Consider the following 19,785-nt stretch of genomic DNA (forward strand, 5'->3'; position numbering starts at 1 on the left):
TGTCCCCAGTTCAGCCCAGGTTTCTTGCCACGACCCCAGAGCCCATGATGTGGCAAAGGTTGGGATGTCCTAGACCACACAGAGACCCTTCCAGTTCCCTGGGTGTTGCAGGACCCCTGGGCGAGGTGCCATGGAGCAGGAGCGCGTGGCTGTGCGCTCCAGGCTGGGGCCAGGCACGCAGCCAAACCTCCCCCCTGCCAGCACGTCCCACTGCGGCCACAGCTCCTTGGGGCTTTGCCCAGAGAGGCACAAGGGGAATCTGCAGTGAGAAGACGTGAAGGCAGGAGCTCCTTGCCGTGCCAGGACATCTATCCCACACAGGGACCTCACTGCCCAGGAGAGCTTTGCCAAACCTTCCCCCCGGTGCTGAGCTGGCACCAGCTGCATTGGCTGAACCGCGTAGAGCCTGGAACCGAAGGACTGTCTAGACGTCATCCCACGCTCATTAAACATTCATTTCCTATAATGAAATAGCTTTTAATTTATTAACCGCTCCGCTGTTCCTCAAGGATCCCGTGCTGCGCTGTGCAGCCTTACTGCAGGCCGTGCTCACGGCCCCATGAACAATGCTTTTTGAAGGGAGCTGAGGAAATCATTAGGGAGAAGAGGCACAGAAGCTGCCCCCAAAGTGACTCTTCTTGATCAAGACAAGCAGAAGTGCTGGCAGGAGCCAAAATCCAAAAGCATCCCTCGGTCAGGGAGGTTTGCAGTGAGCTGGAGGCAGAGCTGACACTGCGGGGCAGCAAGGAGGGTGGGTCTCCAGGAAGTATGTCCCTGACATCAGGAGCATCCTTGGCCACTAAAAAATTAACCCAAGTGACATGTTCTTTGGCCATGGGGGAAATTTTCTAAAACCAGAGCAAGGTAGGAGAAGAGCAGCAGGGATGCTGAGGGAGGAGAGCAGACCACGGCTCCCCTGTGCAGCAGGCAGGCAGCTTTGAAGCCTCCCATTGCAGGGAAATCGTCATCATCTGTCACCTTTTTTTGGCAGGTAGAGCCCAAAATACAGTTTCTTCAGGATGCATTGAGAACGAGCAAACAAAGAAAAGCCTCAGCAGGGCAGCTGCGAGAAAGCTGCTGCTTTTTCACCTGAAAACTTCAAAAAGCAACAGAGAGCTGCAGCAGCTTTTGCAGGGAGAGGTGCCCAGCCAGGCTGCTAAATGGGTCACACAGCCAAAATCCCCCTGGAACACCCCAGCACCCAGCGCAGTCTTTAGAGTCCTGCAGAAAACTTGCAGGAAGCCATTTGGGGGACAGTAAATCAAGCCACAGCGAGGACAACAGACGCTGCCTGCCGCGGCTGCTCTGCAATGCGGCTGGGGCTGCCGGTGCCTCGCGGCACAGCCTGGCATGGCCCAGCCAGGAGGGCTTCCCCCACGCCAACCCCGGGGAACCCGCCAAAGACTAAGCCCAGCATTGTTCTAAAATCCCTGCGGAGAGCCAGACGGGGAGGAGGAATTTACCAGGTGGCCCCACGAGCGGGAGGTCTCAGGTGGCCTTTGGAAACAGGCGGTCTCATGACTGATTTTAAAACATACACAATTTCAAGATGTATAAAACATATACAATTTCAAGATGTCCCTGCAGTGATGTCCCCATCTCCAGCAGATATGGGTCCAGCTGCCAGGTTTGATTTGCAAAAGCCGTCTCTGAAAACCAGCCCCTCCTTTGCAGACCTATTTCCTAGGTGAAACTACACCAGCTCTCCTGCTATCTTGGATATATTAAACCCTCCACTTCATTTGAAATCACTGTCACCAAGCCTCCACCATGTCAAAGCCCTTTAGCTGTTCGTTCCAGCTGACTTTGGTAATTAGCTTCCTTAACTTCTCAGTTCTTGCCACTTGGAAATGAAACCTGTCATTGCCAATCCATTTTCTCCTCTTCCATCCAGTTTCAAGGGAATCGGCTCCCTCACAGAACAAAGTTATTTTCCATAGGCTGCTCTTGTGCAGTGCCCTCGCTGCATGTCAAAAGCAAGACAAAAATAGCATCACCTCCTGTTCGGTCAGTAAAACCCATCCTCTGCTGCTGCCGGCACAGTGAGCAGCCTCACACCGTGGCAAGCATCGTCACAGTGGAGGTAAAAGGGATATTGTTGTTAAAGGTATGGGAGAAGTAAGAGACGTGCCTGGGATGCAGTCGTGGTTATTCTACCACTCCTCTGATAGGCAGCCCCCACAGCACTTGTTCTGCTTCCTTCATTTTGCGCTGGGTTCCTGGTTTCAGACACAAACATCTCTGTTCTTCTGTTGACTTCATGGCACTTCCCCACCAGCTCCTCACCCTGCGCACTGCCAACTCCCGTTTCCATGAGTCAGCACTACCTCCCGCTGCCCGTCCCTCTTCCAGCCTACCACTTGCCCTTATTTATGCGATTTTCTCATTTATCTGATTTTTATCACCCTAAGTAACAAATTCACGGAAGAAAAAATCCATCCGAGGCTATTAACTTCAAAGATACTGCCTCCAGCATGGGGAGTGCTGGAGCCACAGATTGCAAGATATTAAGAGCATATTCAGGGAACATTCACTATGTATTTGCTCTTTCTTACACTTTCCCCAGGCATCCTCTCCTGCACACCCTCTGACCACTGCCAACTCTTCCTATGATCCTCACAGTGTGTTTAAAATGAGATATGCAGCTAAAATTGGAGTCTCACAAATTCAGGTCCTCTTATCTTTAAAGCCTCTTATGAAAGCACCATCATCTGTCCCAGGAAAGCAAACCCAGCTACTCCAGGAGGAGAAAAATAAGCTCAGTAGCCCAGACCGCCTTGGCTCAGCTGTCCTTTGGTGAGCTCAGCTTCTCCAGTCTCCCCAACCAGGGAGAAATTAATGTTCCTGCAAAACTGAGACAAGGAGGAATGTGAGTGGAAAATAAACTCTCAGGGCAGAGGCAGAGCGTCAGTGCTACAAAATCCAAGGCTGCAGCCATGTCCAGTGTGCAGTGCAGCACGATTTCTCACCTTTATCAGCAAATCCAGAATACAAGAAGTTTTGCAAGCAGACGAGAGAAATTACACCAAAATACCCCACGGCTGCTGAAAAGGCAGCTCTGAACCGCTCCTGACGTACTGCACGCACATTTCTTCATCTTTCACAACCAGACATAAAACAGACAGTTGAGAGGGATGGAGGATTTGGAGAAACCCTTTCCTTTCCCCCAAGGCCAGCCTGTCCCCGTGCCATAGAGCCCAGCACAGAGACCCACCGTAAGCAGTCCTCCCAGGGCTGGACCTAGTGGGGACTCTCGCAGGGGAAAGGTCCTGCTCAGGGTGCAGGTGCTCATCTGGCTGAACAACTGCTGGTATCATCAGTCCTTGATTTGCTCCTTGCCCTGCTCTCCAGTGTGGTACAGAGACCTGTAACCCACACTCCTTCCAGCTGGCTGTTACCTGCCTAAAGCAGAAGCATGACAAGGTGTGTGTGTGTGTGTGTGGCCCTGGACAGGCTTTCCCCGGCTGTGACCCAACCTCTCTCCACATTAAACACAAATTGTTTTGCAAACCCAGGATGCATGCAGCTGATGATTGCTGGGATGTGATCCATTTTGGTTACCAGATAACCTGCAGCACAGCTCCTCAAGTACAACAACAAAATCATCTTCCTGCCCTTGGGTCACTCTGTGACCCCTGGGCACCCCTGTGTCCCTTGAAGGATCTTTTCCCACCTACACACCTTGTGAGAAAGATGTCTGCATTTCGTAGGACAAGAAACACGTACAAAGCCTGTTCTAGCAACTACCATTTTAAGACTGAAGCTTCTCCTTTGTCTCTTATCAGCTTTCAGAAAGATTTGGCCTAGCTCCACGCTGGTAAAGCAGGACTGTGCTCCATCCCCACCACAGTCAGGGGACACTAACAGCATCTCTGTTTCATTGCACACCTTGGAAATGTATGAAAGACAAGCTATATATCATAAAATCTAGTTTGGTTGTAAAATTCAGGTGCCCAGTATGGAGCCAAGAGAGCCAAGCTACCTTTTTCCCCCATTGCAGATTTTTCTGGGTGCTGCTGAGCAAGTCATTGAATCTGCAGAGAAGTAGGCACAAGCAACAGTATTTACACTAGAAAAAGCAAAGCTTAGAAGAAGTGGGAAGTAAATGTGTTAACATCTTCAGTGCAAACACAGAAAGACTTCGCAACCTCTGCTTCTTGCGTACTCATGTGCATTGCCAATCATTTGAGCTAAGACGTGGGTATTGGCTTTCTATAGAAATTGTTGGGGCTTTTTGATGTTTAGGTCTGAACAAAGGTCAGCCTGCAGCTCCCAGCACTGCAGGCTCAGGCCCAGGCAGCCCTGAGGTCTTCATGGAGTATCTGGACTGTCTTTTTGGATGCCACATGTCAGATAATTCTACTTTGTAAACATGCAAAAAAAAAAAAAACCAACCCAAAACCCTGGGGAAAAATGATAAAATGAGGCTCTTTTCAGGTTTGGTATTTTGATGGCTGGAGCAGAGTTGATTGTTCTCTGATATCTCATCTTTCTTGTAACAGAAACTCTAATCCAAAGAAACACTCCCTAGAAAGGCATGAGACTTTGGTACTGACGAACACACTTTGGGAACAAAGTGCCTGTCCACGGCGAGTGGCCCTGGGCTGTGTCAGGGCTTCACCCTGGAAAGCCACTCAGCTGCAGGTCAGGAAATCCTCTGCCCATACAGCAGTGCCACTGCTCTCTGACAGGACCACAGCTTGGGTCTCCTTCCCATGTCAGAGCCTCAGCAACAGTATTCGTGGTCTCACAAGTCTGGTTGTATTGAGTGGAGAAGCTGGATTACCTACCACGTTCAGCTCTGAAGAGACAAATGTGCTCTTCCATCTTGGAAGATACATCAGGGAGCCAGAGTGGCAGATTTTGTATGCACAGCTCAGTTTTTGCCCAGGTATCCTCTCCACAGTTCTCCCCTACCTGTACCTGTTTTCCAAGTCACTTGCAGTTTCCCAGGGGCCAAGAGCACCTTTTCTGCTTGGGTCACATTGGCTTAAAATCTGTTCTAATTGCCCAGACTCCAGCATGTTGGGAATGGTGTTCCTTGCACCTCTTAGTAAAGCAAGAACTCATTTGGGGCGATTCTAGGATTTTATCCAGGAACGAGAAGCATTGAAAAGCATTGAGAAGCAAATCTCCAATGGCTTTAACAAGGAGCTAAAAGATGGAGGGAAAAAATCATCCCCTTGCACCACTCCCAAGAGCCAGAGGCGCTGTTCAGTGGTCAGTATGGAAATGTGAATGGCGAGAGCCGCACAAGACTTACAAACTGATGCCCAGAAGGGTATTTTCCCAGAACTACTAAGCAGATGGCTGGGATGCGGAAAGCCTGCACGCACAGCAGGAGGAGGGCAACAGGGCTGCCAGCACTGCACATGCCGTTTCTCTTCATGTCATTCCAGCAGGAAGGAAGACCACAGCCTAGGACACCCAAAACAAGGAAGCAAAGACATTGGCAAGTCCCCTCGCCAAAATTTTACAGAAGGTGAAATGAGAAAGATGCCGAGGCGAAAGATCACGGTGCAGTAATGGCCAACACCCAGATGGTGTGACAGCCCTGTCCCAAAACTGGTTTGTCATCACCAGTCCAGAGGAGCCAAGGACACAGTGAGGAGGAAACGGCTGGTGTCCCTCGTCCTCCATGTCCCAAACAAGTGACCTGGCCAAGCCACTTGGACATGTCTTTGTACAGAGAGCATGAGCTTACTTAGAAAGACAGTTAAAATAAAAATCACCTTCCCCTTCATTCAGTCTCGCTTTGTGTTTTCTTCCATTCGTCCCTACGAATAAAGCCAGTACTGGCTCTCCACGGCAGGCAGCTCTCTCAGGTTGGCTGTACATTCCTAGTGCTTGCCGAAAACAGCACTAAGTCATTTGCATGAGGCTGAGTGTTGCCAAGGTAAGAAAAATTAATTTACTCATATTTTGAGCAAGATGGAGTACGATCTTCTAATTGGGATTGTAGGAAATAGCGTCTGTAACAGTAAGAACTGGATTCATTGTCCAGAAAGACCTTCTCGCCCTAGTGCCATCTTTTATTCTGCTGACCTGCCCTTTCTAGCCAAGGGTACAGCTCTCTGCACCCTCAGACGTTAAACGAGTAGTTTTCCATCTTTGCCAATGGAAAATTTTAAGCTTTTAAAATCCCAGAAATTCCTGCAAAAGGCTCTGAGCTTGTCATTAAATACAGCTTGACCTGAACACTCGACATGGAGGATCTATACCAGCATTTTGTAATTCTTACTGTATCTGTGCTTTGTGTTATCAAGCCCCACCAGGAGCAACAAGTTCTTTTGTGGACATTTAAATTCCTTCTGACTGGGGGGTGCTTCTTGGTTTAAGCATTTTCATCTGGGTTTTACAGTTATTGAATATCCTCAGCTCCATCTGACCTCTGGGGAAGCAGAAGCTTGACTTTTAAGAAATTCAGATCCGACGCAACCTCTTGAGATTAAGAAGTAGTCACAACAGCCAACTCTGAGCACTCTAGCTGTGCTCCTTGCTTGTGTGGCTCACAGGATGCCAGAACGAGGATGTGGTCAGCTGCTGAGCTTATCCCTTCTGTAAGTGCAGCTGGGGAGGTGAGTAATCCTGGAAGAGAAGGGCGCAGGGAATATGCCAAAATTGAATTACTTTGCTCCTCTCCCCTCTCCCAATCTAGGGCATCAGGAGAGAGCCTTCACCTCAGCAACCCACTCTCAAACTATCCTGAGTTTCCAGGGCCAAAGCAGATCCCACTGGAGCAGCATCCCATAAGACATGCAGACGACTGAGCTCTTGTGGGAGGTGCTCTAAAATCCATCTGACGGCATTATGGGAACTTTCTAATTTTCAGCCAGGCTGTATCTGTGCCACTTTAACCCCATTCTTCCCACACAGACAATGTCTTTCTCCTTCTCTGATACTCATTATCCTGATTGGGTTCCTACACCAGCTTCTCAGCAAGATTACCTCCTGGGTCCACACAGAAATTTTGAAAAGCAAGACCAGATGGATTTCAAAGGCCCAGGACCAAGAACACATTTGTGACAGCAAGCCCCCAGGTAGCATTTTTCAGTGGTAACATGGTGGGACACTGCTCTGCAGAGGAGCTGGGAAATCCTGCAGAGGCACACAGCGAACAGATGGGAAGACACGGGCGCAAGTTGCAACAAGGGCAGTTCCCACCAGACCTGTGGAGAACATCCCTCTCCATGAGAGTGTTGCAGCTTCAGCACAGGGTTACAGGGGTGGTGGGATCCCAGCCCTTGCAGATATTCAACACTTGCCTGGTCAGGCCCTGAGCAACCTCTGCCAGCTCTGGAGCCAGCCCTGCTGGGGGCAGGGGCTGGATGGGAGGTTCCAGGTATGTCCCCCCAACCCACCGCTCTAACTTCAGGGTTCCCTTGTCAGCTCCCAAATGGAGAAGGGCAACAGCTCTCCACCCTCAGCACTCAGGAGGGACCTAAGCAAGAAAGCTGAGATTAACTTGACCTACGGACAGTCTTAACATCTGCCCATAGACTGTCCCTGAGGGAACGGCAGAGCAATAGCGGCGGAGGCTGGGATTCACGGCAAGAGCTTCATCATAAAATCAACATCTTTAATCAACTCTGTCAGCGATGAGCCCTCAGGAGGCTCTTCCCTGCACTAGGAGATTACTCCCTGGAGGCAGCTGTCCTGTTTGCATAATGCAGCACTGACATCCCAAGGACGGATGTCCTAAAGGAAGCCCAGCTCTGGCAGCAGGACACATGGTGTTGGTGGTGCTTGTCCCAGCCTGGCCAGGCACAGCCATGCTTTTGGAGGGGGGGTATGTAAGCGTCCACTCGTCCCCAGCTGTAACACAGCACCTTGCTCCTAGGAAGGGGGTCTGAGGATGTGGCTTGACAGCCCAGCAGCACTGGCGCTTGCTCTGCCAAGGGACAGCAGCGCTGAGCTGCCTCCTGGGCCTGCACTGGAAGTCACATCACTAAAGCCACTTGATTTCAGGAGGAAATGCTGGGGTTTTTTTCCAGGAAATGACAAGTTAGCCTTTCTGGGGATCAACATCAATGTTAAGGATAGTACCGTCATGGTACCACCAGAGAAACATCACGGTGCTACTATGGCACTACCACAGTACAGCACAGTACCACCAGGTACCACAGCACCATCGCTCTGATACCATCACAGCACCATCAGCACCACTAAGTACCACCACAGCACTGCCCCAGTACAGTGATACTGTGATGATACTGCCACGGTGCTGCCGCAGCCCCATGGGAGTGGCAAGGGAAATAGTCACCCACCAAGCCAGGAGCCTCCAGGATCACGGGGAAACACTCAAAGCAGCCCAAGGACCAAGGGAAACTGAGTGGCAGGTGCTCAGCAGTCACCATCATAGAAACCACCACCCATGTGCAGAGCTGTGCATGCAGGACGTGCTGCAGGGATCAGCTAGAGCCGGGTGCACGGCCCCCACCCCACAGGATGCTGTTCGGCTGCTGGAGCACCGACAAACACCCCTTTGCTCCAGCCACCTGCCCCCCTGCCACTCCCAGCCTCCCCACCCGGGCTCCCCCACCAAGACACAGGGCCTACCCCCTCCCTCGCCAGCCAGCTCTCCCAAAGGGAGAGAAGACAGGAAGTTTGGCACAACCGATTTGACTCTGAGGATGGATGGAAAACGGGGTGGGAGCAGAAATGCTTCCCACTCTGCTGCCCCATTTTTTGGCTGAGGTGCTTCTGGAATGGCCAAGGGCTGTGGTCAGAGGCAGACCGAGGAGTGCATGGTTAAATATGGCCTTTCTCTAAGCATCACCATAAACAGCACATCAAAACAGACACATAAGAAACTGTGCTTGAGTGAAACCATTTTGTCTTTCAGTGGGATTCCAGCAGCTCCGTTTCTCCTGCAGTCCAGTCCAGCCTGCTCTCCAGCCAGGTTCAGCAGCACAAGCACAAGCTTGGCTCAAAAACCTCCTGTTAAACCCCCATCAGCTCTGCTCAGTTCTTCTCCCCCAGCCTCAAGAAGAACAGGCCGAGACCTTACCCCTCCCCTATTTTAAAAGCACCGTGGAGCTATCCCAGACCCCAGAGGATCCCAGGAAGGTGACTGACTGATTTTACCCATGGGAAAGGAGGGCAAGCTGCCCTAAGCAGGATAAAATGATGAACTTTTGTGGCCTGGATCAAGGAGGTGAGACTCTGAGGGAGCCTTTTGGGCTGTTTCTAGAGATGTGCAAGGGGCCGGGCATTGCATTGTCTCGAGGTGCCCCGGTGCTGTCTGCGGGGACAGGTTCCCCCTGCAGTGCAGGTGTCCCAAGCCCTCCTGGGCCACCCTGAGCACAGAAAGGATGCTCTGGAAGGGGGTGGCAGTGAATCATGTCCCTGCCACTACCTGCAGAGCCATTGCTGCTGCCGGAGTGAGGAGATGCCGCAGGGATGGCTCAGCCTTGGCTGGTGCAGGGGCTGGGGCTGCACCAGGTGGGCTCTGCCCAGCGCTGGCCCGGTCGGGGCTCCGGCGAGGCCCCGCAGCAGCTCCAGCACCAGCCAGGGGAGAGGCAGCTGAAATCCCTGCAGAAGGGCCACGAAGGCTCCTTCTCTCACACGCTGGTACGCGGCAGGTCCCAGCCCCTCGGGGAAGGTTTTGTGGGTGGCTCAGTCACAGCCAAGTGCAGCTATTTCCTGCGCCCGGCTCATACCAAGGTGACATCCCCCCGATGCCTCTGCCCCCAAAACGCGCACCGCCGCACCCCACCTGCCAGCCAACGCGCCCTGGCAGCCGCCTTACCTGGGGGGGTCTGTCTGTCCGGTCACGTCCGAGTCCGTCCATCGCTCGCAGCGGCCTAACGAGCTCTGCCGGGGAGCGAACGCGCTGGGGGTCTGCAGGGGGGTCGCGGAGGGGCCCTGCGGACTCTTCCTGGGGCTGGGGTGCTCCGGCCGCCGCCGGCCCCGGGGACAGCTGGCAGCTCGCCCCGTCACCGTCACCCTCCACGCCTTTACGCGTGCCCAGGGCCGGGCAGGCGGAGGCCGCGGGGACGGCATCGCCCGCTGCCGTCGGCGGTGGCTCCGCGCCGGCCACCCCACGCTCCGGCTCCTGCATGGCTGGGGCAGGGCGCTGGGCTCACCCGCTGCCGGCGAGGGCTCCCCGCGGCTCCGGCAGCCCGCACGGAAAACCCGAAGGCATCAGAGCCGCGGCGGCGGGAGCAGCCCGGGCCGCGCTCCCTCCCGGCGGGGACGGAGGCGGCGGCAGCAGCAGCATCCCCGCGCCGGGGGAGGCTCCATCCCCGCCTGGATCCGCCGGCTCGGCGGGCGGGCGGCTGCCGTGTCCCCCCCCCCGCTCCGCTCCACACCGTACAAAGGCTGCTGCCCGCTGCCCTCAGCCCCCCGCTGCCCTCAGCCCCCCGCTGCCCTCAGCCCCCCGCCGCCCCCGGCCCCATGCCCGCCGCCCGCCCGGACCGGGATGACGTAGCGGAGGGGCCGGGGGAGCTGCCAGCCCCTCACCGTGGCTTCGGGCAGCCCCCGGCGCAGACGCTGCCGACTCATCAATATTAAGCCGGGCCGTGCACCCCGGGGGGGCCGCGCCGCGCCCCGGGCCGCCAATAGCGGTGGCTGCGCCGGTTTCCATGGCAACGGTGCGGGAATGGGGTTTGCTGCCTATTGATGAGGCAGCGGGGGTGATGCGGCGGGGGGGGGGGGGGGGGGGGGGGAGCGGCCAGGCTTACCCCCACAGGCCCCCGCATCGCATCATCCCTCCGCACTCCAGGGTCGGGGTCCCTCAGAGCCCCGCACCCCGCTGGGATGGGGGTTTTGGGGCCAGCAGGCCTGCTCCTGGGAAAGCCAGCGGGTTTTCCCCCTTCCTTCCCGCTCTGGTGGCCACTGGGAACAAGAAGGGGCAGCCGGGCCCTGCCCAGGGACACTCACCCACCTTCCCTCCGGGCAAGCAAACCCTCCGCCCCGCAGCGATGCTGCCCAGGGCACAGCCAACCCGCCGCCAAAAACACAGGCTGGGCCCTGCCTGCAGCATGCCCAGGGTAGGGGCTGCGGTGGGCAAGAGGCAGAGGGTGGTGTGAGCAGTGAGGGCGGTGTGGGGGGCTGATATGATCCGGGGTGACAGGAGTTAGCAGCATCACGCTGGCAGGGCACTGCCATCCCTGAGCACACGCACACAGAGAGCAGGCAGGCGCGTGCTCTGCCTCTCTCTGCCTACTCCCTGCCTTGCTGCATCTTTGGTGAAGGTTCCCCTCGTTCAGCAGGCTGCGCAGTGTTAGCGAGGCTCAGGGGAAAGCTGCTGGGCCCCACCCTGGGGAACATCTGTCTGTCCTTGCTCCTCAGCCCTGTTCAAAGCCTGACCCACTACAGAGCAAGGTTGGATGATCCCAAAACCAAGAGGGGTGACACAGACCTCATACCGCTGCTGAGCGCCTAGGGACAGGTCCTGCCTGCCCACGTCCTTGTGCGTGGCAACAACCCCCAGTCCCACTGCTGATGCCTCCCTGCTGCAGGGTGGGGACAGCATTCGGTGTTTCGCAAGGTGGTGCTCCCTTCGTGGTCATGGCTCCTGCACCAGGAGAGCCCACGCTGGGCCTCCTGCTCCAGGGGGGCACTGCAGAGGGGGCTTTGGTGCCCCTTTCAGACACTACTTGGTGAGCATCTCCTCTGAGAGCTTCATCAGCACGTGCAGATGTGCCCCATGCAGATGTGCCCGCTCTTGAAACAGATCCCACGGGTTAGATGCCATCTCTGCCTGAGCAGAGGCAGCGCAGGCAAATCACCACTAAGTTATTTCTCACCGCTGACTGCAAAGGGTGTAGATGACCCACTTAGATGGAGTCCTGGGCTGTGGGGAGTTACCACCAGGTCCAAGAGTCTCACACCTCGGCAGCATGCAGAGCCTGCCATCCCACCTGAAACCCGCGTCTCCGAGCTGTTCAAGGAGTGCGTGTGCATGGTGGGGGGAAGCCCCAAGCTGGTGATGAGCAGCAAATGCAGCCAACAGACCAGAGGGAAGATTCCAGACAACTGATCCCACCTTCCTGCATTTTCTGGTACTTGCCAACCTTCAAAACTCCAGCTTCAGTGAGCCCTTCCCCTCCAGGAACAGCTCCCACTGCTGGGATCCCCCCAGTCCCTGCCCATGACCGTTTCCCCCCGGGGAGACACGGGGCAGGATCTCCGGGTGCTGCACAAGCGTGGAACAAGGCTCAGGCACTGCACAGCTCGCTGACAAGACAGAACAAGCGGGTTTAATTAGCAGGAGGCGAGAGCCAGCAGTGGGAAGGGAAATGCACCGCTGATAAGATCGCATGGTTGCGAGCAGCACGCACGCCGCTCACAGCACAGCCTCCTTGGAAAACCTGCTCTGACACGTCTGGTGTTGCACTTCCACTGCCATGTGCTGCTCACAGTCACTGCTCATCTCATCTGGGATGGTCTGGGCAGATTTCTGCTTCTCCCACTCACTGCTGCCAGACCCACAAGGTTCCATGGCACTCCCAGGACCTGCTACCCTGGAGAAAGAGGGGCCAGGGACAATCCCCTGGGCCAACCCAGGCTCAATTTTGAATCTCCCACAACTTTCACTGAAGGCCCCAGTTAGTTGAGGTGAAGGCCCTGGATGGGACGTCCACACACACACCACACCCTCCCCCGGGGAGAGGTGGTATCATGGGGCCCTGAGCTTGGGAAGCTGGAGACCTTGGCCAGCCTACAGCTATTTAGCCAGCTGGATAAGTTATGGCTACGGACCATCCTTAGGAGAGAAAAGAAATTCATCTGGGCTATTAAACAAAGACTCAGTGGCTCAAGAGCTCCCTGAGCTGCAAGTCAATGAAGTCTTCATGAGAGCTAGGGGGATGGGGTGCTACAGGCACCCCTGGTCCTCCAAGTCACCCAGGGATCTGCTGTGGGGCTGTGCTACCTGTAAAGGAGACAGGCCAAAGCACTTCCTAAAAGATCCTTGAAGCTCTCCCAGGACAGGAGGAACCACAGGCTCAGCGAAAAGAGGTGATGATATACAGCAGCTGATGAAAAATGGGTGACATTGGAGAGCTCAAGATCAACAGGGTCAAGTCTGGGGAGAGGAAAAAGGATCCCAGCAGAGCTCTCCAGCAGCACCCACTGCTCTCCAAAGGCCTCCAAGGAGCCAGGTCTGTGCTGGTGGTGCAGGGACAGGGGTACAGTGCATGGTCCCCCAGGGCCTCCTGATTAGCAACAAATGAGAAGCCAAGTGGGACCCCAGCACACACAGAGTCCTCAAAAACCAGGGAGCTTTTGAGCAGGACACTGATAACAGGGTCCCTTAGCAGGCCCAGACAAGATGAACCAGGACCAGGGACCCCAGCCAGGAGCAGGGGGAGACAAAGCCAGGACTACAGACAAGGCTATAGCATGAGCATGGGGTTAATTCAGTGTGTGGGGCCAGAGACAAGCTACCTGTGACATGGATCTAGGGTCCATCCAGAAGACATGGCTGGAGATCAGCTTCTTATATAGATCCAGGGGCCATCTGAGAGGCAAGACCAAACAGAATTATCTACATCAAAGCTCAACCAAGGACTGAGCTTAAATAATGCCCCTGGCCCAAGGGCAGCAGGTCGACTGGGTGAGGCTGCTCAGGGCAATTAAGACCAATTAGTGCTTGCTGAGTCCTGCTGGGCTCCTCCTCTGGCACTGGGGATGGCATTTGGCAGGGACCAGGAGGGATTCACAGGAGCTCCACTGTGGCCTCAGCTGGGGCAGGAAGCATGAGGATGAGCACCCAGGGCCATGCCAGCCCTGGGGGACCCGCACATAGGTGCAGGGACGGTGACATGTGTCAGCACTCACGGGCACCTCCAGACTGAGGTGATTGGTGGGTGCCAACTCATTTCCACCTTCTTTCTGGCAGATCCCTGGGGATGGCCCCCGCAAGACGGCCCTTCCTGCCTCTGTGCATGAGCTCACCTGGTGACTGCTGTGACACAGGGTGACCTCTCTCCCAGCGGAGTCCTTCGGTGCCCACTTGCACCCTCCGTGCGCCCACCCCTAGGCCAAGGGGTTGCCCTGACATGTCCTGACACAAGGAGGAGACGCGAGTCGCCCTGTTGCTCACACTCGCTCTTCCCCCTGATCCTGCCACCCCCAGCAGCGCACAGCCGCTGGCAGGACCACGCTGTGGAGCAGTGCGGGGACCTAAACCTGGTTAAAAATAACCTGAGCGGAAAAGGGGATGTGGTGAGCTGGCCCTGCTGGGGGTCACGGTGCAGCCCCAGACGTGGTGGCCCAGCACAGCACGGTGTGGAAAGACCATTACATGCCCCAGAGCTGACGTGGGAGAGACGGGCTCTTACCCCAGACACTGGCAGAGCCTGGCAGGGTGGCTGTCGGTGCCTACAGCCCTCCCCAGAACCACCCCGACAGCCCTGGGACGGGCACCCGCGCCCTCCGCAGCACCCAGAGGGGTCTCAGCCCAGTCCCTGCCCTGTTTGGGGCATTTCTGGGTCTGCAGAGCAGCAGGGAGCGGGGACCGCGCCGCCTGCCCGCCTCTGCGACATCAAACGGGCCGAGATCCTTCGGAGACCAGGAGCTCGCCCCAATAGGGAGAGGACACGTTTCCTTGCAGGAGCCTGCCAAAATGCATCCAGTACAGAGGGAGGGCATTAAAAAATGGATTTTTTCTTTTTTTTTTTTAAAAAGAAGAAAGTAGCAGTTTCTGTTTTGCTACTCTCAGCAAGAAATATGTTTCCAAATGTCTCTCCTTGCAGTGAACGCTGAGTGGCTGTAATATTCATAACCACAATACTCCTCGATCAAAAACATTCCGTATTTATCCTTCCTGGTATTTGAATATTCATTATTAGGAGGTGAACTTTCAAAACTTTTGCATGATAAAAACTTGGGCTTGCTTTTCCTTTCCAGCACACAGCAAAACGAAAGCTTCTCAGGGCAGTCTGCACTGGCTGCTTGGGGGTTTTTTTTTAGCCCTTTTTCGTTTTTACTGTTTAAAAACTTGCCTCCTTGTGACCGTGATGACAGTTTTGATTTTTTTTTTCCTTCCGCATCCCCTTCAAACAGCCACGAAGCCAGGGAATGTGGGAAAGCTGGGACAGCCAAAAGAAACAAAACACCCTGGTCCTTTTTGGCCAGCCCGAGGAGGGGTCAAGGTGAAAGAAAAATACCCCAAACTCAATAAAAATACCCACAAATGCTCCCGAAAGCAGCACATGAAGTTTTACAAAATGTGGCAACTTCTCATTAACATTTGAGCTCAAAAAAGGAAATAAATATGTATTTTTAATATTTTTTTTTTTTTTACTATTTTTAGATGCCCTCTCCCACAGGCAGGAGATGGGGAGTCAAAGCCAAGGGAGAAGATGGCTGGTGGGGTTTGGGAGATGATGTCTGGGGAACAAGGACCCTTCTTCTGCGTCCCTGGAAGCTGGGTTGGTTTCAGACACCCTCCAGGAAGGGCAGGCCAGGGTGTGTGACTGGAGGGAGACAGGGACCATACGAGGGTCTCTTTAGTCCACGTGGCCTTGCGGCCATGGCCGGGGCACCCACAGGACACAGCAGCTTTGCCGGTGAGCCTTGGGGGACTGAAGGTGAGAGCCCTGTGTTGATGGGCTGAGATTTAGCAGCTCCTCCTGAGCTATTTCCACCACCCCCACCCATGGTCCCATCAAGGTTCCTCCGGGGCTTTGAACATGGTCTCTGGCAGCGTGCAAGCTCATGGTGCCTCTGGCTGTGGGATAACCCCGCTGCCCGTGGCCCTGGACACTGCAAGTCTCTCTTCCCCGCTTTTCCCAGGAATAGAATAAAATAAAGTCCACAAGTCAATGCTGAAAGAGTTTTATTTAGCAGCCCCTCGCCCTGCTGCACCCAGCAACCGTTCGGCCCCACAAAGCAATCCAGGAGCCCCCATCCGCCTCCCGTGCCTCTCCCCATTGCATGTGGCTGCCACCGCCCAGCTCTTCCCAGGGCTTCGCCACGTGGAAAATGAAGATGGGGTAAAAAAATGGGAATTGGAGGCTTTGCTACCTACCTGGCCTCCCAGCGTGGCGCTCGCTCCAACCCGATGGGCCCCTCCGCCGCGCACGTGGGGCACCGGGACATGCAGCCCCTCTTCCCCACGTGGCCGGTCCCCAAGTGCCAGAGGGACAGCGGGGATGAGCAGAGCATCTACAGCCCGGGGAGGGTGGTGGTGTCCACGGGGCGGGCACCCTCCTGGCAGCTGGGCACAGCCCATCCTCCACTCTCAGACCATGCACAACTTGTGACGGACATGTGGGTCGCAGCGGTGCTCTCTTCTCCGTAGCCCACAGTACACTCATCCATAAAGTAGGAAACACTACACCCTGCAGTGCTGTTTAGTAGTGCTTTCTACTTTATGGGTGACTGCACTGTCTCTCAGTCGGTGTCCGGTGGTTGCTCTCCTCCAGCGAAGTGCTCGCTTCCGGCCGCGTGGGGCCACCTCCCACACCCCATGTGGCCCAGCCATGGGACCACCTTCGGCGTTAGCGTGGCCGGGGATGCAAATTGCAGAGCTGGTCTTGCCCCAGGGACAGAGAGCCCCTGCCAGCATCACTCCTGCCTCAGGGAGCTGTGCCAAGCATGGGGAACATCCTCATCCCCACGGGGGAGATCGTGCCTTGCGCTCCCTCGTCTCCCCGAAACCCTCATCCTGGGCACAGGGGTTATCCTCACCTTGTCCCCATGGGTGAGACCCTAACTCATACCCCATTGTCCCACCTCGAGCCCTATCCTGGGAAAAAAGGACATCCTCACCTTGTCCACAAAGCAGGGAAGCCACCTAATACCCCATCCTGGTCACAGGGGACAGCTTTGACTTGTCCCCAAAGGAAGGACCCCACCTCAGACCCCATCCTAGTCATAAGAGTAAGCTTTCACTTTTCCTCCAAGGCAGCACTCCACCTAATACGCCATCCCGGTCACAGGAGACCACTTTTACTTGTCCCCAAAGCGGGGGACCCCACCTCAGACCCCATCCTGGTCACAGAGAACCCAGTTGCCTCATCCCTGCTGGTGGGGATCCCACCTCAAACCCCATCATCCCCTCTCAGACCTCATCCTGGGCACAGAGGGTGTGTTTGCTTTGCCCCCGCGGGGAGAGCTCCAGCTCGTACCCCATCCCATCCACAGAGCACCCCCTTGCCTTATCCCCACAGGGGAGACCCCACCTTGAACTCCATCGTTGCCCTTCAAACCCCATCCCAGTCCCAGAGGACCCCCTCACCTGGATCCCAAGGGTGAGATCCCACCTTAAACTCCATCATTATCCCTCAAATCCCATCTGCGTCACAGAGGCTCCCCTTGCCATGCCCCCATGAGGGGACCCCACCTAAGCAGCACCCAGGTCACAGAGGGCTCCTTTGCCTTGTCCCCGTGGTGGGGACCCCGTGGCAAACACCATCCGTGTGATGGGGACCCCTTGCATTGCCTTGTCCCCGTGGTCAAGACCTGACCTAAATGCCACCCTGGTCACAGAGGACTCATGGAGGGGATCCTATGGCAAACCCCATCCCTGTCACCCTTGAAATGTCCCCACCTCATCCCCCCATCCTTTACCAGCAACCCCCTTGCTCCGTCCCCCTACCCCTGAGGCCACGGGAGCTCGGTGGCTGGGGCTCTCTGTAGGACCCCACCTCGCCCCATCTGCCAGCCACATGGAGACCCTTTCGATGCCCCCATTGCCCTTTGGGGCGCCCATGGGGGGTCACCCAGATGCCCCCGTGCTCGAGACCGCACGGACCCCAGCTCCACCAGCCTCCCCTCACCTGCCCTGCCAGCCTCCGCGTCCAGCCGGTCCCGTCCCCGCTGCCACTGAAAACCCCCTGGGTGGCACTTCTGCTTCAGGCACTTCCCACCTCCGCCCGCCCATCAGCGCGGCGCCTCCTCCCCCCGCGCCGCCTCGCTGTACCCCGCTCCCCATGATATGGGGGCACCCCCTTACCTGCCATCGGCCCCCAGCACCCACCGCCCCCCCTTGCAGTGGGATCAGGGCTGCAGCCACCGGCACCCCAGGAGACCCCACGCTGCTCCTTGAGCACCATGTGGGCACCTCGGATGGGTCCCCCCATTACCGGGTCAGGGCACGGGTGGCCCATGCTGGGTGCCGCTGGCCCATGCTGGGTGCTGATGGCCCATGCTGGGTGCTGGTAGCCCACGCCAGGTGCTGGTGGCCCACGCTGGGTGCTGGTGGCACATGCTGGGTGCCGTTGTGGCGAGGTGCTGCATGGGGTGATGGTGGTGGCCAGGGAGCAATGGGCCCCTGCGGGGAGCGGGGCCGCTTTTAACCCCATCCTGCCCACGTGGCCCAACCACAGGAAGAGCCGTAGCTGCCGAGGAGATAACGGTGCACGGTCCCACCCAGTGCCACCACGCAGCCTGACCGCAGCCGGCCCAGCCATGGGGGCAAGGGGCGGCCGCCGCCGAGTGCCGGAAGCACCAGGGGCCGTTGCAGAGCAGCCGGTTACGCTCTCTTGGGCTTTGCTGCTGAGAGAGACAAACATGTTTGTGCAAAAAAAAAAAAAAAGAGAAAGGAAAGGAAAAAAAAAAAGGCTGTTTGCACAGGGTGACAGTAAGCGAACCCACACCCCCACTACAGCTGCGTAGGGGCTGGGATGTCTGCACGGCTCCACCGTGTGCCCTCGCCCTGTCCTGGTGGTGGGACATGCACAGGTCCAAGATGTTCCTGACCACGGAAAGAGCTTATGGAGGGGCCAGCAGCCCATGGTGGGGGTCTGCAGGATTCAGGGTGCTGCCCAGTGGTAGGGGCAAAGCAGGCAGGGACATGGGTGCTAGTGGGCTGTAAGCCCTAAACCTGCTCTTTAGGAAATGTGTTGCCCAAGAGACCTCCTGGAGCCTCTCACCCGCTCGGTGCTCTGCAACACCAGACCTACCCCGGCCCCGGGCAGCTGTAACGGCCGACGGGAACGTGAGGCCCCTGAGGAGAAAACCAAAAGCCGGGTTTGTGGCATTTGCACACCCTGGTCACAATGGCTGTCACTGCCTGGTGGCACCGGGGCTGGAGCAGCCACGGGATGCAGAGCAGCAGGGGTTTGCACTGCCAGCACCACCCTGCATGCCAGAAGCAGGCCCTGCCCCAGTGCCGGGTGACATGGCCTGTTAAACTAGATTAAAAACTACAAGCTAGATCCTCAAAAATGATGTAAATGGGACCGCATCGGTCTGTGCAATGGTTTTCACGCAGCTCTGCAAAAGACCCTTTTTTAGACCAACACAATTCACTCTCTACATTGATAATCCGGACGGAAATGTAAAAAAAAAAAACAACCTACTGGTGAGGCTTGCAGAAGGCAGGGGAAAAGCGAAGTTAACAATAACTGAGCAGCGGCACAGTCAGAAGTGATTTGACTTGAGTAGCATGTGCGCTGACGACAGCAGGTAGAAGGGGCTTTGGTGGAGAGAGAATTGGTCAGGAAACTCTTTCCAAACCGAGTTTGAACTGCTCGAAGGGTGTCACTGGAAAAAAAACTCCAGACATGGCTGGAGCGAGCCGGTCTGCCTGCCCAGCTGGCCCCATCCTGCACCTTCAGCCCACAGAGGGCTGCCCTGTCTCCAGCCTTCGCTGGCCCCATCTCCACCCCTTCCGGTCACCAGGCTGGGAACATTGTGCTCCCCGTGCTGGTGAGAAATTCAACAGGGAAATCTGAGCGGCCATTGGTGATGTCTCCATAGGGTCTGTTTGGCAGCTGATGCAGCGCCAACGTGGAAGAACATCCCTCTGTCTCGCCAGAGGCAAGTGGCAAGCAGCTCCTCCCCAGCGACAGAGGCCACCACATGCAGGGCTGGTCCCACGTGGAG

General features: G+C 56.1%; 1 protein-coding gene across 7 annotated transcripts in view; it reads right to left on the bottom strand.

The window, feature by feature from the left end:
- The window catches only part of TSPOAP1 (TSPO associated protein 1), a 71,203-nt gene extending 60,936 nt beyond the window's left edge, over positions 1-10,267 (bottom strand). For 3 of the 7 annotated variants that reach the window (XR_012631766.1, XM_074890699.1, XM_074890704.1), the window contains exon 1: positions 9,752-10,266. Coding sequence is in view for 6 of the 7 variants with exons in the window: in XM_074890699.1 (XP_074746800.1) it covers positions 9,752-10,063 (312 nt within the window). In the remaining variant the exon portion in view is untranslated. Of the gene's footprint in view, positions 1-9,751 lie in introns of all 7 variants that reach the window. The other 4 variants (XM_074890703.1, XM_074890702.1, XM_074890700.1 and 1 more) reach the window with 2 other exon arrangements.
- Positions 10,268-19,785: the final 9,518 nt, after the last annotated feature.

The sequence above is a fragment of the Strix uralensis genome, chromosome 20 (assembly GCF_047716275.1).
Source record: "Strix uralensis isolate ZFMK-TIS-50842 chromosome 20, bStrUra1, whole genome shotgun sequence".
NCBI lineage: Eukaryota > Metazoa > Chordata > Aves > Strigiformes > Strigidae > Strix > Strix uralensis.